The sequence below is a fragment of the Rhinatrema bivittatum genome, chromosome 8 (assembly GCF_901001135.1).
Source record: "Rhinatrema bivittatum chromosome 8, aRhiBiv1.1, whole genome shotgun sequence".
Lineage (NCBI taxonomy): Eukaryota > Metazoa > Chordata > Amphibia > Gymnophiona > Rhinatrematidae > Rhinatrema > Rhinatrema bivittatum.
In genome coordinates this window covers 273,990,309-274,004,849 of record NC_042622.1, presented here as the reverse complement: position 1 = coordinate 274,004,849, position 14,541 = coordinate 273,990,309, and the positions used below count along the sequence as shown (strand labels likewise).

General features: G+C 51.5%; 1 protein-coding gene across 3 annotated transcripts in view; it reads left to right on the top strand.

Moving 5' to 3' along the window:
* The window catches only part of ADAMTS10 (ADAM metallopeptidase with thrombospondin type 1 motif 10), a 256,117-nt gene that overhangs the window by 138,520 nt on the left and 103,056 nt on the right, over positions 1–14,541 (top strand). For all 3 annotated transcript variants that reach the window (XM_029610937.1, XM_029610936.1, XM_029610935.1), the window contains exons 11-13: positions 5,989–6,130; positions 7,806–7,913; positions 9,052–9,197. In XM_029610937.1, coding sequence (XP_029466797.1) covers positions 5,989–6,130; positions 7,806–7,913; positions 9,052–9,197 — 396 coding nt within the window. The remainder of the gene's footprint in view (positions 1–5,988; positions 6,131–7,805; positions 7,914–9,051; positions 9,198–14,541) is intronic.

The window sequence follows — 14,541 nt, the reverse complement described above, 5'->3', positions numbered from 1 at the left end:
CAAGTGCCATTAATCATCGGTCCTGTCTAGTCATACCCTTACTGATACGGTTTCTATGAAAACAGCATACAACAAGAGTCAAGTCCCAATGGACCTGTCCTTCCTCAGCCTGCAGTCAGGATGTGGTGTTAGAGGAGAACTGCCCTTTCCTCAGGCAGGAACGTGGATGTAGTGATAAAGGAGAGCTGTCTTCTCCTCAGGATGTGTCAGGATGTAGTGTTAGAGGAGAACTGCCCTTTCCTCAGGCAGGAACGTGGATGTAGTGATAAAGGAGAGCTGTCTTCTCCTCAGGATGTGTCAGGATGTAGTGTTAGAGGAGAACTGCCCTTTCCTCAGGCAGGAATGGGGATGTAGTGATAAAGGAGAGCTGTCTTCTCCTCAGGATGTGTCAGGATGTAGTGTTAGAGGAGAACCGCCCTTTCCTCAGGCAGGAACGTGGATGTAGTGATAAAGGAGAGCTGTCTTCTCCTCAGGATGTGTCAGGATGTGGTGTTAGAGGAGAACTGCCCTTTCCTCAGGCAGGAATGGGGATGTAGTGATAAAGGAGAGCCGTCTTCTCCTCAGGATGTGTCAGGATGTGGTGTTAGAGGAGAACTGCTCTTTCCTCAGGCAGGAATGGGGATGTAGTGATATGGGAGAGCCGTCTTCTCCTCAGGATGTGTCAGGATGTGGTGTTAGAGGAGAACTGCCCTTTCCTCAGGCAGGAATGGGGATGTAGTGATATAGGAGAGCTGTCTTCTCCTCAGGATGTGTCAGGATGTAGTGTTAGAGGAGAACTGCTCTTTCCTCAGGCAGGAATGGGGATGTAGTGATATAGGAGAGCTGTCTTCTCCTCAGGATGTGTCAGGATGTAGTGTTAGAGGAGAACTGCCCTTTCCTCAGGCAGGAATGGGGATGTAGTGATAAAGGAGAGCTGTCTTCTCCTCAGGATGTGTCAGGATGTAGTGTTAGAGGAGAACTGCCCTTTCCTCAGGCAGGAATGGGGATGTAGTGATAAAGGAGAGCTGTCTTCTCCTCAGGATGTGTCAGGATGTAGTGTTAGAGAAGAACTGCCCTTTCCTCAGGCAGGAATGGGGATGTAGTGATAAAGGAGAGCCGTCTTCTCCTCAGGATGTGTCAGGATGTAGTGTTAGAGGAGAACTGCCCTTTCCTCAGGCAGGAATGGGGATGTAGTGATAAAGGAGAGCCAAAGGAGAGCTGTCTTCTCCTCAGGATGTGTCAGTATGTGGTGTTAGAGGAGAACTGCCCTTTCCTCAGGCTGGAATGGGGATGTAGTGATAAAGGAGAGCCGTCTTCTCCTCAGGATGTGTCAGTATGTGGTGTTAGAGGAGAACTGCCCTTTCCTCAGGCTGGAATGGGGATGTAGTGATAAAGGAGAGCCGTCTTCTCCTCAGGATGTGTCAGGATGTGGTGTTAGAGGAGAACTGCCCTTTCCTCAGGCAGGAATGGGGATGTAGTGATAAAGGAGAGCCGTCTTCTCCTCAGGATGTGTCAGGATGTGGTGTTAGAGGAGAACTGCCCTTTCCTCAGGCAGGAATGGGGATGTAGTGATAAAGGAGAGCCAAAGGAGAGCTGTCTTCTCCTCAGGATGTGTCAGTATGTGGTGTTAGAGGAGAACTGCCCTTTCCTCAGGCTGGAATGGGGATGTAGTGATAAAGGAGAGCCGTCTTCTCCTCAGGATGTGTCAGGATGTGGTGTTAGAGGAGAACTGCCCTTTCCTCAGGCAGGAATGGGGATGTAGTGATAAAGGAGAGCCGTCTTCTCCTCAGGATGTGTCAGGATGTGGTGTTAGAGGAGAACTGCCCTTTCCTCAGGCTGGAATGGGGATGTAGTGATAAAGGAGAGCCGTCTTCTCCTCAGGATGTGTCAGGATGTGGTGTTAGAGGAGAACTGCCCTTTCCTCAGGCAGGAATGGGGATGTAGTGATAAAGGAGAGCTGTCTTCTCCTCAGGATGTGTCAGGATGTGGTGTTAGAGGAGAACTGCCCTTTCCTCAGGCAGGAATGGGGATGTAGTGATAAAGGAGAGCCGTCTTCTCCTCAGGATGTGTCAGGATGTGGTGTTAGAGGAGAACTGCCCTTTCCTCAGGCAGGAATGGGGATGTAGTGATAAAGGAGAGCCGTCTTCTCCTCAGGATGTGTCAGGATGTGGTGTTAGAGGAGAACTGCCCTTTCCTCAGGCAGGAATGGGGATGTAGTGATAAAGGAGAGCCGTCTTCTCCTCAGGATGTGTCAGGATGTGGTGTTAGAGGAGAACTGCCCTTTCCTCAGGCAGGAATGGGGATGTAGTGATAAAGGAGAGCTGTCTTCTCCTCAGGATGTGTCAGTATGTGGTGTTAGAGGAGAACTGCCCTTTCCTCAGGCTGGAATGGGGATGTAGTGATAAAGGAGAGCCGTCTTCTCCTCAGGATGTGTCAGGATGTGGTGTTAGAGGAGAACTGCCCTTTCCTCAGGCAGGAATGGGGATGTAGTGATAAAGGAGAGCCGTCTTCTCCTCAGGATGTGTCAGGATGTGGTGTTAGAGGAGAACTGCCCTTTCCTCAGGCTGGAATGGGGATGTAGTGATAAAGGAGAGCCGTCTTCTCCTCAGGATGTGTCAGGATGTGGTGTTAGAGGAGAACTGCCCTTTCCTCAGGCAGGAATGGGGATGTAGTGATAAAGGAGAGCTGTCTTCTCCTCAGGATGTGTCAGGATGTGGTGTTAGAGGAGAACTGCTCTTTCCTCAGGCAGGAATGGGGATGTAGTGATAAAGGAGAGCTGTCTTCTCCTCAGGATGTGTCAGGATGTAGTGTTAGAGGAGAACTGCCCTTTCCTCAGGCAGGAATGGGGATGTAGTGATAAAGGAGAGCCGTCTTCTCCTCAGGATGTGTCAGGATGTCGTGTTAGAGGAGAACTGCTCTTTCCTCAGGCAGGAATGGGGATGTAGTGATATAGGAGAGCTGTCTTCTCCTCAGGATGTGTCAGGATGTAGTGTTAGAGGAGAACTGCCCTTTCCTCAGGCAGGAATGGGGATGTAGTGATAAAGGAGAGCTGTCTTCTCCTCAGGATGTGTCAGGATGTAGTGTTAGAGGAGAACTGCCCTTTCCTCAGGCAGGAATGGGGATGTGTTATGATATAGGAGAGCTGTCTTCTCCTCAGGATGTGTCAGGATGTAGTGTTAGAGGAGAACTGCCCTTTCCTCAGGCAGGAATGGGGATGTAGTGATAAAGGAGAGCCGTCTTCTCCTCAGGATGTGTCAGGATGTCGTGTTAGAGGAGAACTGCTCTTTCCTCAGGCAGGAATGGGGATGTAGTGATATAGGAGAGCTGTCTTCTCCTCAGGATGTGTCAGGATGTAGTGTTAGAGGAGAACTGCTCTTTCCTCAGGCAGGAATGGGGATGTAGTGATAAAGGAGAGCTGTCTTCTCCTCAGGATGTGTCAGGATGTAGTGTTAGAGGAGAACTGCTCTTTCCTCAGGCAGGAATGGGGATGTAGTGATAAAGGAGAGCTGTCTTCTCCTCAGGATGTGTCAGGATGTAGTGTTAGAGGAGAACTGCCCTTTCCTCAGGCAGGAATGGGGATGTAGTGATAAAGGAGAGCCGTCTTCTCCTCAGGATGTGTCAGGATGTCGTGTTAGAGGAGAACTGCCCTTTCCTCAGGCAGGAATGGGGATGTAGTGATAAAGGAGAGCTGTCTTCTCCTCAGGATGTGTCAGGATGTAGTGTTAGAGGAGAACTGCCCTTTCCTCAGGCAGGAATGGGGATGTAGTGATAAAGGAGAGCTGTCTTCTCCTCAGGATGTGTCAGGATGTAGTGTTAGAGGAGAACTGCCCTTTCCTCAGGCAGGAATGGGGATGTAGTGATAAAGGAGAGCCGTCTTCTCCTCAGGATGTGTCAGGATGTAGTGTTAGAGGAGAACTGCCCTTTCCTCAGGCAGGAATGGGGATGTAGTGATAAAGGAGAGCTGTCTTCTCCTCAGGATGTGTCAGGATGTAGTGTTAGAGGAGAACTGCCCTTTCCTCAGGCAGGAATGGGGATGTAGTGATAAAGGAGAGCTGTCTTCTCCTCAGGATGTGTCAGGATGTAGTGTTAGAGGAGAACTGCCCTTTCCTCAGGCAGGAATGGGGATGTAGTGATAAAGGAGAGCTGTCTTCTCCTCAGGATGTGTCAGGATGTAGTGTTAGAGGAGAACTGCCCTTTCCTCAGGCAGGAATGGGGATGTAGTGATAAAGGAGAGCCGTCTTCTCCTCAGGATGTGTCAGGATGTCGTGTTAGAGGAGAACTGCCCTTTCCTCAGGCAGGAATGGGGATGTAGTGATAAAGGAGAGCCGTCTTCTCCTCAGGATGTGTCAGGATGTAGTGTTAGAGGAGAACTGCCCTTTCCTCAGGCAGGAATGGGGATGTAGTGATAAAGGAGAGCCGTCTTCTCCTCAGGATGTGTCAGGATGTAGTGTTAGAGGAGAACTGCCCTTTCCTCAGGCAGGAATGGGGATGTAGTGATAAAGGAGAGCTGTCTTCTCCTCAGGATGTGTCAGGATGTAGTGTTAGAGGAGAACTGCCCTTTCCTCAGGCAGGAATGGGGATGTAGTGATAAAGGAGAGCCGTCTTCTCCTCAGGATGTGTCAGGATGTAGTGTTAGAGGAGAACTGCTCTTTCCTCAGGCAGGAATGGGGATGTAGTGATATAGGAGAGCTGTCTTCTCCTCAGGATGTGTCAGGATGTAGTGTTAGAGGAGAACTGCTCTTTCCTCAGGCAGGAATGGGGATGTAGTGATAAAGGAGAGCTGTCTTCTCCTCAGGATGTGTCAGGATGTCGTGTTAGAGGAGAACTGCTCTTTCCTCAGGCAGGAATGGGGATGTAGTGATATAGGAAAGCTGTCTTCTCCTCAGGATGTGTCAGGATGTAGTGTTAGAGGAGAACTGCCCTTTCCTCAGGCAGGAATGGGGATGTAGTGATATAGGAAAGCTGTCTTCTCCTCAGGATGTGTCAGGATGTAGTGTTAGAGGAGAACTGCTCTTTCCTCAGGCAGGAATGGGGATGTAGTGATAAAGGAGAGCTGTCTTCTCCTCAGGATGTGTCAGGATGTAGTGTTAGAGGAGAACTGCCCTTTCCTCAGGCTGGAATGGGGATGTAGTGATATAGGAGAGCCGTCTTCTCCTCAGGATGTGTCAGGATGTCGTGTTAGAGGAGAACTGCCCTTTCCTCAGGCTGGAATGGGGATGTAGTGATAAAGGAGAGCTGTCTTCTCCTCAGGATGTGTCAGGATGTCGTGTTAGAGGAGAACTGCTCTTTCCTCAGGCAGGAATGGGGATGTAGTGATATAGGAAAGCTGTCTTCTCCTCAGGATGTGTCAGGATGTAGTGTTAGAGGAGAACTGCCCTTTCCTCAGGCAGGAATGGGGATGTAGTGATATAGGAGAGCCGTCTTCTCCTCAGGATGTGTCAGGATGTAGTGTTAGAGGAGAACTGCTCTTTCCTCAGGCAGGAATGGGGATGTAGTGATATAGGAAAGCTGTCTTCCTCAGGCTGAAATCAGAGTGGGTGTTGGAGGAGACCTGTGTATTATGGGATGCAATTAAAGCTAACATGTGCAGCAGTGCAATGATCCCAATTCTTTATCTTTTTCACTCTTTACCTTTTCTTTAATACATTTGTGAAGCAAAGATATCCAAGAACTGTGGCTTCTTTGCTTTTGCTTCCTGGCTCTCTGTCTCTTCACCCTGCTTATCCTTCCCTTCTCCCTTCCATGTCTCTGCTCTCACTCCCAGCACTGCCCACCTTTTCCCTCCCTGTTAGTTCTGGCGCTTGAGTTGCTGCCAGATGTGCAGGTGAAACATTACTGATGTGATTTACCTGTCCACTGGCAATGGGACTGAACCCCACCCACTGCCAGTGGTTCTTCTGGCCACCCAGCCAGATGTAAGCCACCTGGGCCAACTCGGTAGACCTGTTTATTTTGGGGGGGGGGAGTCTCACATGTTTCTTTTGTGCTCCGTGTCTCTGCTTCCTGCAGTTCTGGGATGGGACAGTGCCTGAACAATGCCCCCCCGAAGCAAGATTTCATCTACCCCACCGTGGCCCCGGGCCAGGCCTACGACGCAGACGAGCAGTGCCGCTTCCAGTACGGAATAAAATCTCGCCAGTGTAAATACGGGGTAGAGAGCCTTCCTGCTTTGTTCGAGCAATAAGGCCTGAGGGCAGGGGGGTCAGTGGCGGGGGTGCGGGAGAGGAAGGGAGAGATCAGCGATTTATGGTGACGCAGCATCCCCATGGAGGAGCGGAGCGCCTTGCGCTGTAAACCCGCCTCTTCCGGGCTGCTGTGCTACCATCTCCACCTCAGCCCCAGCTCCCAGGTGTATTATTGCTTTTGTGAATTGTTACTGCGTTAGTAATGTGCCCTGTTGCCCTTGTGCCTTAAATACCATTGGCCTGTTGGTAGTATCTTTTCTTCCTCCTGGGGCACCTTTTGCATGCTTTCCAATATGGCGTTGGCGTCTTCTTCTTCAAAGTTCCTGTCATTCATCAAGCAAAGACCTGCAGCCCATGGTAGGAGCCCGGAGAGCAGGGTGCAGCTTATCTTACGGAGCATGTAAAGGTCGTCTGGGGAGCAGCGATGGCTTTGCCTGCTCCCTCTTAGGCTGATCTCCGCTGCAGTCGTGGCCTTGCCAATGGCTCTAAACCCAGGCCTCATTGCAGAGAGCAGGGGGTGGGGACCTCGGCCTAGCTGCTTTCTATCCTTAATTAATATGCATGAGGCGTTTGCATACATCAACTTGGATCTTAGGCCTAGCGCAAGTAAATATATCTCATGCATATACTGAGATGAGGGGAGAGGGGTCCAGCGACCACGGCCCTCTTAGCCCAACAAACCACAACCTGGGTTGGGAATTGGATTTAGGAAGATGTTTTTGTACAGATACGATATGTGCTGTATAACATTATAGGAGCTGATAATTGGGAGGTGTGAAATGACGGGGGTGAGTGGCTTAGATTAATTACAGTATTTGGCTTTTGACCCTGGGCTTGCCATTAATTATTCGTGTGCGCTTGAACAAGCAACTTTTTATTTTATTTTTTTTTCGGGACCAGAGCTGTTTTTTAATCTGCAGTCTTCCAGGGCCACAGATGGCTCATGTTGTCAGGGGATCCAAAAATAAGCAAATAGAACCTTATTTGTAGATTAAATCTCTCTGGAGTATTCACTGTCGTTATCCTGAAATCCTGGCCTGCCTGGAAGAGGCTCTCTTACGTACAGTGGATCCTGAGCCTGTCGTCGGGTTGTCAGGATTTTCACAAGGAATATGCATGAGATAAATTTGCACACATTGGAGCCCCCCGGCGTGTGCAGGTTTGCTTCATGCGGCTGCCGAGTCCTGAGGACAAAGGCCACACTGCTCTCTCCTTTGCCTCAAAAACCATCCACCAACTTTCAGATGAAAGAAAATGTGGCCTAGAGGTGGCTGCTTGGCTGTAATTGCAAAGTTGGGTAGAAAAGTAGGTAATTTTAAACCAATCATTGCTATTTCTCATTGTTTGAGTTCGTTGGGATGGTACAGTTCGATTTTCTTATGGAAATCAGTGGGGAAATCAGAAGTCGAAATCCCTGTAAAAACTCGGACTAGATCAACGTGTTCGGTGAAGCTGGGGTGAGGTTGCAACCTTAGAGGAGAGTGCACAGTGTGGACAGGCAGCCGAGTTACCGGATAGGGGGCTGCACGGCCCTTCCTGGTGCTTTTCTGCTGACGGCTGGCAGGATGGGGGATTGGGACACGCGTCCCGTTGCACTAGTGCTAACACCTCTCTCCTTTTCTGCTCTGCGCATGCTCACAGGAAGTCTGCAGCGAGCTCTGGTGCCTCAGCAAAAGCAACCGCTGCATCACCAACAGCATCCCAGCTGCCGAGGGAACCATCTGCCAAACCACCAGCATAGAAAAGGGGGTAAGAAGTTAAAGAACGGGTGAGGGGAAAAATATCCTAACCCTCCATGCTTGTGTGAGCTGCCTCTTGACATATAACCAATATATTTTAATGTAAGGCCCCTTTGCCCTTCAACCCATTACCTTGCACAAGAAACGGTGTAATCCAGCTTGCCTGCTTTTTTATTTATTTCAAAATTAAATGTTATGTCACACTGATCTATCAGTTTTACCCCTCTGATCTCACAAGAAGCTTTCTTATCCAGTGTAACTTGTAACTGCATCCTCTGTCACACTGATCTATCAGTTTTACCCCTCTGATCTTATCCAGTGTGACTTGTAACTGCATCCTCTGGTAAGGCCTTGCTGCGGGGAATTTGGGGCTTCAGTACGATCCCTTGCACCTGCCTCTCGATCAGCAGCCGCCTAATTGGCAGGACCCTTCTCTGCAGGACCCATCCATGTGCTCGTGGCCAGATATCCAGCTACCTGGAGTAACATGTCCTGGAGAACCTGCTGCTTGACCTGTCAGGTCCTGATACAGGAACGTGCGCGCCCTTGGAGCACTGGCTTAGGCGGCAATATGCAACGTGCATGGGGTAAAGAATGCCACGTGCTTTCTGTGTCCCTCCCTAACCGTACCCCCACCGATCCATCTTTTTCCTGAGAGAGAGGTAGAGGCTGGGCATTTTCTCAGAGGGGCCTGTACACCTATGGTGAATCCCTTTGAATATTGCCCCCTTACACAACATTTCAGTGCATGGGAGGCTCAGCTAAGGGTCCATATTCTTATGATGGAGTGCTTCAGGGGTGGAAGTGACCTCCTACGATTAAATTCCTCCCTCCTGTAGTCCTTTGGAGTGAGCCAGAGATGTTTCACTGGAATTGGGCAAGCATTTCCTCCTTCATATTAACTGTACCTAGATCACAAGCCCATAAGTGTCTCTTCATATGATGCACGTTTCCTGCTCTGCCGTCACATAGACGGCACCTGTAATATGGTGTATATTAAAAAAAGGACTTTCGGCAAATTCAGGGATGCCCTGTAATTATGCAACTTACGTTCCATCAGTGGTTCCATCCTCTTAGCCTTTTTTCTGAGCGGATGAATCCACTCCCCCCACAAAGCGTTGAGTGCTCTCCGTTCTCTGTTTCCCTAGTGGTGCTACAAGAGGGAGTGTGTTCCCTTCGGCACACGGCCAGAGGGCGTGGATGGTGCCTGGGGGCGGTGGTCTCCATGGGGAGAGTGCAGCCGGACCTGCGGAGGTGGCGTGTCTTCATCCGTCCGCCACTGCGACAGCCCACGGTGCGTATCAAGTGGTGGGAGTTACCTTCTGGGCACTTGTTTTTAGCTGAGGGGAGTCGCTGGGAAAAGCAGAAGTGGAAATACATGCATGCAATGGAACAGGACTGGATCGGCCTGTCTGACTGACCCCCCCAGGGTGAGGCAGAAACCCTAGCTGGTGCACTACTGGGCAAGAAGGACTTCTGTTTTTACTAAAGCTTTAACTTTTTTCCCAGCCTGTCTTGATGTCCCAGAACCCTTCATTATGTCTGTGATCATGGCTGCCTGAGTGTCATTAGTAAGTCCCCATTTATGTGCATAGGCCAATTTTAAACCGCGCGTGCGTAAATGAAACTGACCAGATTAGCAATTAGTCCATCGGTTCGCCCAGATCTCCAGGTCATCGAGACCTTTCTGGTTCTTCAGCCTGAGCTTCCCCAGTTAACCCAGACCTCCCACCCTGTCAGTGCTATACAATAAACACATTTAATACCATTTATGCCAGATAATTATCATATGTACAAATACGCGAGTAGCAGGCAAATTTACGCGCTTGTCTTTAAAATAGCAATGCACACGTGTGTTGGCCCTGCCCTAGACCACCCCTTTTTTACACACACACATTTGTGCACAAAAGTGAAAATATGTTTCCGAACATACCCAGATCAGTACAGACCAGTGGGTTGTGCATCCCTACCAGCAGATGGAGTCAGAGAGCAAAACTTTGGGCAGTGCTACATAACCGAGAGTGCACCACCTGCAGTCCCTCAGTATTTCTCTGACTCCAGCAGATGGTAGAGGTGCATCCTGCAGTCTGTTAGCTAGCTTTAAAAAAAAAAGAAGAAAGATTTTTAGATAGTTGGTGGGCTAGCTCCCTGAGGTGTTAGGCACTGTCGTGGGCCATCTCTCAGTGGAAGCCGAGCGACCGGGGGGGGTTGGACACCCCTGACTTAAGCTTCGTCTGCAACAGGCCGGTGTGCTTGATAGACAGGGGCTCCTGGCTCCCTCACACACCGAAGCTGCTCCTTCGGATCCCTGCTCCTCTAAGCTGACTCCCTAAGGTTAAAAAAAACCCCAAAAAACCCCAAATGTTTGATTTTCTTCAGACTGAGGTAAGGAGTCTGCGCTGGGGATGGGCCTTGTCCGCTTGCCTGCAGGACGTTGGGAGTTGAGCAGCTGGTCTTCCCGCACAGTTTCGTCGGCACCCGGGGCTCCTGGCGCTTTGACGGTGGGAAAAGGAGAAGGAATTGCTGGCGTGTGTCGGCAGCCGCGACGTGTGGTCTGTTTTCTCCTCTGTGTTTTTTTTCTGCGCCTCTCTGCTTCTGGGAGCTGCGTTTTAGGCCTGACGTGGCTGATTCTTCTCGCCCGGACCGCATGGGTGCACGGCACCACTAATGGCACCCCACTCCAAAATGTTGGCCTGCTGCACGTGTGGCGCGCTGGGGCAGGTGTTGGATGTGGCCTCCCTTTGCCCGGGTTGCAGTTCAGGCCAGGAGGGCTCCTCCTCGGGCCTTAGGCCGGGAAAATCAGGTCTTTGGTTGGCCGGGCCAGTGCCCCCTCCCGCAGGGGGGGCTCTTCTCCGCAGCGGGGGTCACGAGAGGATTCTCCCCTCCCCCGTTTTAGCCCCTGTGGAGCAGGATTGCTCCTTTGGTAATGAGGTGCCGATGCCTGACCATTCTTCGGAGGGAGAGGGGGTCCCGGGGGAGTTTCCCCTGAGTTTATCCTCCTCCTGCATCGGGCTTTCCTGGCTAGGAAGCAGGCGGCCTTTAAGAGACCGGCTCGCTAGGGGCTCCTGTCGGAGCTTCCGCCCAAGCGGGCGTTACTGGGTCCCACGGCACCATGGGGACCAGCGTAGGCCGGCAGTCAATGCTAGGCCGCTAACACCGCAGGGTGGAGTTCCGGATTCTGGGGTTCAGCCGGACCTGGTACCAGGGATTGATCTGGGTGATGTACCACAAGACGACCCGGATGCAGACGAATGTCCTCCTTTGGACAGGGCTGATTCCAGCGTGGTGCATCTGTTTAAGGGTGATGAGCTTGCCCCCTTATTCCCCAGGTACTGGAGGTTCTGGGGCTTAAGTTCTCTCAAGAGGAGTCTGACAGTGAAGGAGTTAACCCGGTCCTGGATGGGATTAGGAGGCTGACGATATCCTTCCCTTTACCCAAGAAGGTCCGCAAGTTGGTAACGCGGGAGTGGGAAGCCCCGGATGCGGATTTAAAGTTGGGCAGAGCTAAGGCGAAGATCTATCCTCTTTCGCAGGACGTCCTGGATCTCCTTAAGATCCCGAAGGTAGACGCAGCTGTCTCTGCCGTGACTAAGAAAATCACAATTCCCATGGCCGGGGCTGCCGCCTTGAAGGACATGCAGGACCGCAAGCCGGAGATCCAGTTGAAACGGATCTTTAAGGTCGCTGCTCTGAGTCTTCGAGCAGCGGTTTGTGCCAGCCTTATGCAGAGGGCTTACCTCTGTTGGGTTCAGGAGGCCGTTCCAAATACAGGCCCCAGCGATACTGGCCCGGTGCAGGCCACGCGTTTGGAAGCGGGCATCGCATATGTGGTGGACGCCTTGTATGATTTGGTGCGTACTTCTGCACGTAGCATAGAGTCTGTGGTGGCGGCACGGCGCCTCCTCTGGTTGCGGAATTGGTCAGCGGATTTGTCTTCAAAGTCCCAGCTTTGTAACCTTCCCTTTAAAGGCAAGCTACTGGGAGAGTCCAAAGGCAAGAGGTTACCAGAGGATAAAAGATCTTCGAGAAAAGTTTTTCCCCCTCTGGCTCGCTTTCGGGATTCACTCAGATTCCTGGCGGGCAGATACTCGGCTCCGTCTGTGCCCAAGCAGACTCCGGGACGTCAGCAGTCCTTTCGCGGCGGAGGCCATTCAGGCAGAGAGCCTGCAAGCCTCAGAGCGGGGAGTGGAAAACCCTCCCAGTGAGGTCATGGGTACCCATTTCACCGTCAAAGCTGTAGGAGGCAGATTGTCGCGCTTTTACGCGGAGTAGGCAAGGATTACCTCAGATCGCTGGGTCTTGGAAGTGGTCAGGGACAGTTACGCTCTCGAGTTTTCGCTCCTGGTTCAAGAGGCATTTGTGGAGTCCCGCGTGGCAAGCACGAGGCAGTACAGGGGACTTTGCAACAGCTTCTCAGTCTAAGGGTCATTGTCCCAGTTCCCTTGGCAGAACAGGGCCAGGGCCGGTATATGGTGTACTTTTTGGTTCCCAAGAAGAAGGGCACATTTTGTCCCATTCTAGATCTGCAGAAGGTGAACCGGTGTCTAAGGATCCCCAGTTTTCGCATGGAAACCTTGAGGACAGTGGTGGCCGCTGTGTGCAAAGGGGAGTTCCTCACGTCACTAGATCTCACCAAGGCGTATCTGCACATCCTGATCCGGCAGGATCACCAACGTTATCTGCGGTTCAAGGTAATGGGTCAACATTTCCAGTATCGAGCCTTTCCTTTCGTCCTGGCGACAGCTCCACACACTTTCACCAAGGTCATAGTGGTCGTGATGGTATTCCTTCGCAAGGAGGGGGGGGGGGTCCTAGTTCACCCGTACCTGGACAACTGGTTGATTCAAGCAAAGTCAAGGGAGGACTTCGAGAGATCGGTCCAGAGGGTGATGTTCACCTTACAGTCGCTGAGCTGGATCATAAATGTGCAGAAAAGCCACTTGGAGCCCACTCAGTCGCTGATTTACTTGGGAGCGCTTTTCAATACCTCTCGAGGCAAGGTTTTCCTGGCATTGGGCCGTGTGATGAAGTTGCAGGATCAGGTCAAGATCCTCCTTCAGAGGGAGGATCCTACAGTCTGGCATCACTTACATGTCCTGGGATCCATGGCCTCCACCTTGGATTTGGTCCCATGGGTGTTCGCTCACTTGCGGCCGTTGCAGTGTGTGCTTTTTTCGAGGTGGAGCCTGGTGTCTGAACAGTTCCATCTACCATTGCCACTGTTCCCAGAGTCCAGAGTCAGTTTGTCATGGTAGCTCTCACGCAGCAATCTGGAGCAGGGGGGATCTGGACCTGCCGAACTGGGTGGTAATCTCCACAGACACCAGCCGGTCAGGCTAGGGGGTGGTTTGCTTAAACAAGTCTGCTCAAGGCCTCTGGTAGAGATCCTGGTCCATCAACCTCCTCGAGACAAGAGCGGTCTGACTTGCCCTGCGAGCATTCCTGCCCCTAGTCGAAAACAGAATGGTTCGAATGTTCTCGGACAGTGTGACGACGGTGGCTTACATCAACTGACAAGGCGGGACAAGGAGTCTCGCGGTAGCACTAGAAGCAAGGCTTTTGTTCGCCTGGGCGGAGCACCACCTCAAAGGAATCACCACGTCGCATGGTGCGGGGGTGGAGAATGTTCAAGCGGATTTCCTCAGCAGGCAACAACTTGATCCGGAGGAGTGGGAGCTGTCTCCCAAAGCTTGGAACCTCATTTGCGCCAGGTGGGGTGTGCCTCAGTTGGATCTGATGGCTACTTGGGCCAATGCGAAGACAGAGCACTTCTTCAGCCACCAACGAGAGGTGGGCTCGGTAGGATTAGATGCCCTAGTGTGCCCTCAGCCCACGGGAATTTTTCTCTATGCCTTCCCCCTGGCCTCTGATCGGTTGGCTTCTGCGTCGCATAGAGCGACATCCAGGCAGCATGGTGCTGGTGGCTCCAGAGTGGCCGCGTCGCCCATGGTTTGAGGACTTGGTTCGAATCGCTCTGGAAAGTCCCCTACAGCTAACTCATCTCCTGCGTCTGCTCCAGCAGGGGCAATGTTTTCAGATCGGGAGGATCACTTCTCTCTCAAGGCTTGGTTTTTGAGAGGTGATGATTGCAATTGTGGGGATATTCAGAACAGGTCATTTCACTCTTCTTCAGGCGCGATGACCGGCTACTTCTATGGCCTATGTTAGAGTCTGGAAGCCTTTTGAGGCATGGTGCTTGCAGCGTTCCTTGGATCCTTTATAAACGGATGTTCCCCAGGTGTTGGATTTCCTTCAACAGGGATTGGCTAAGGGTTTGGTATTCAATTCCCTTCGGGTCCAGGTAGCGGCCTTAGGTGCCTTGCATGGCAGGTTTCACGGTCATTCGCTGGTGGCTCATCCGGATATTACCCGTTTTCTCAAGGGGGTTAAACATTTACGCCTTCCTGTTTGCCAATTGTGTCCAGATTGGAGTTTGAACCTGGTGCTTTGTGTGCTTTGTGGAGCTCCTTTTGAACCTTTACACAGAGCGACAGTAAAAGATTTGACCTTGAAGACCATCTTCCTGGTCGCCATTTGTTCTGCTTGCTGGATTTCGGAGTTGCAGGCTTTGTCGTGTCGGAATCCTTTCTTAGAATCTACAAGGATAGAGTCTCACCACTCACTATTCCTTCCTTCGT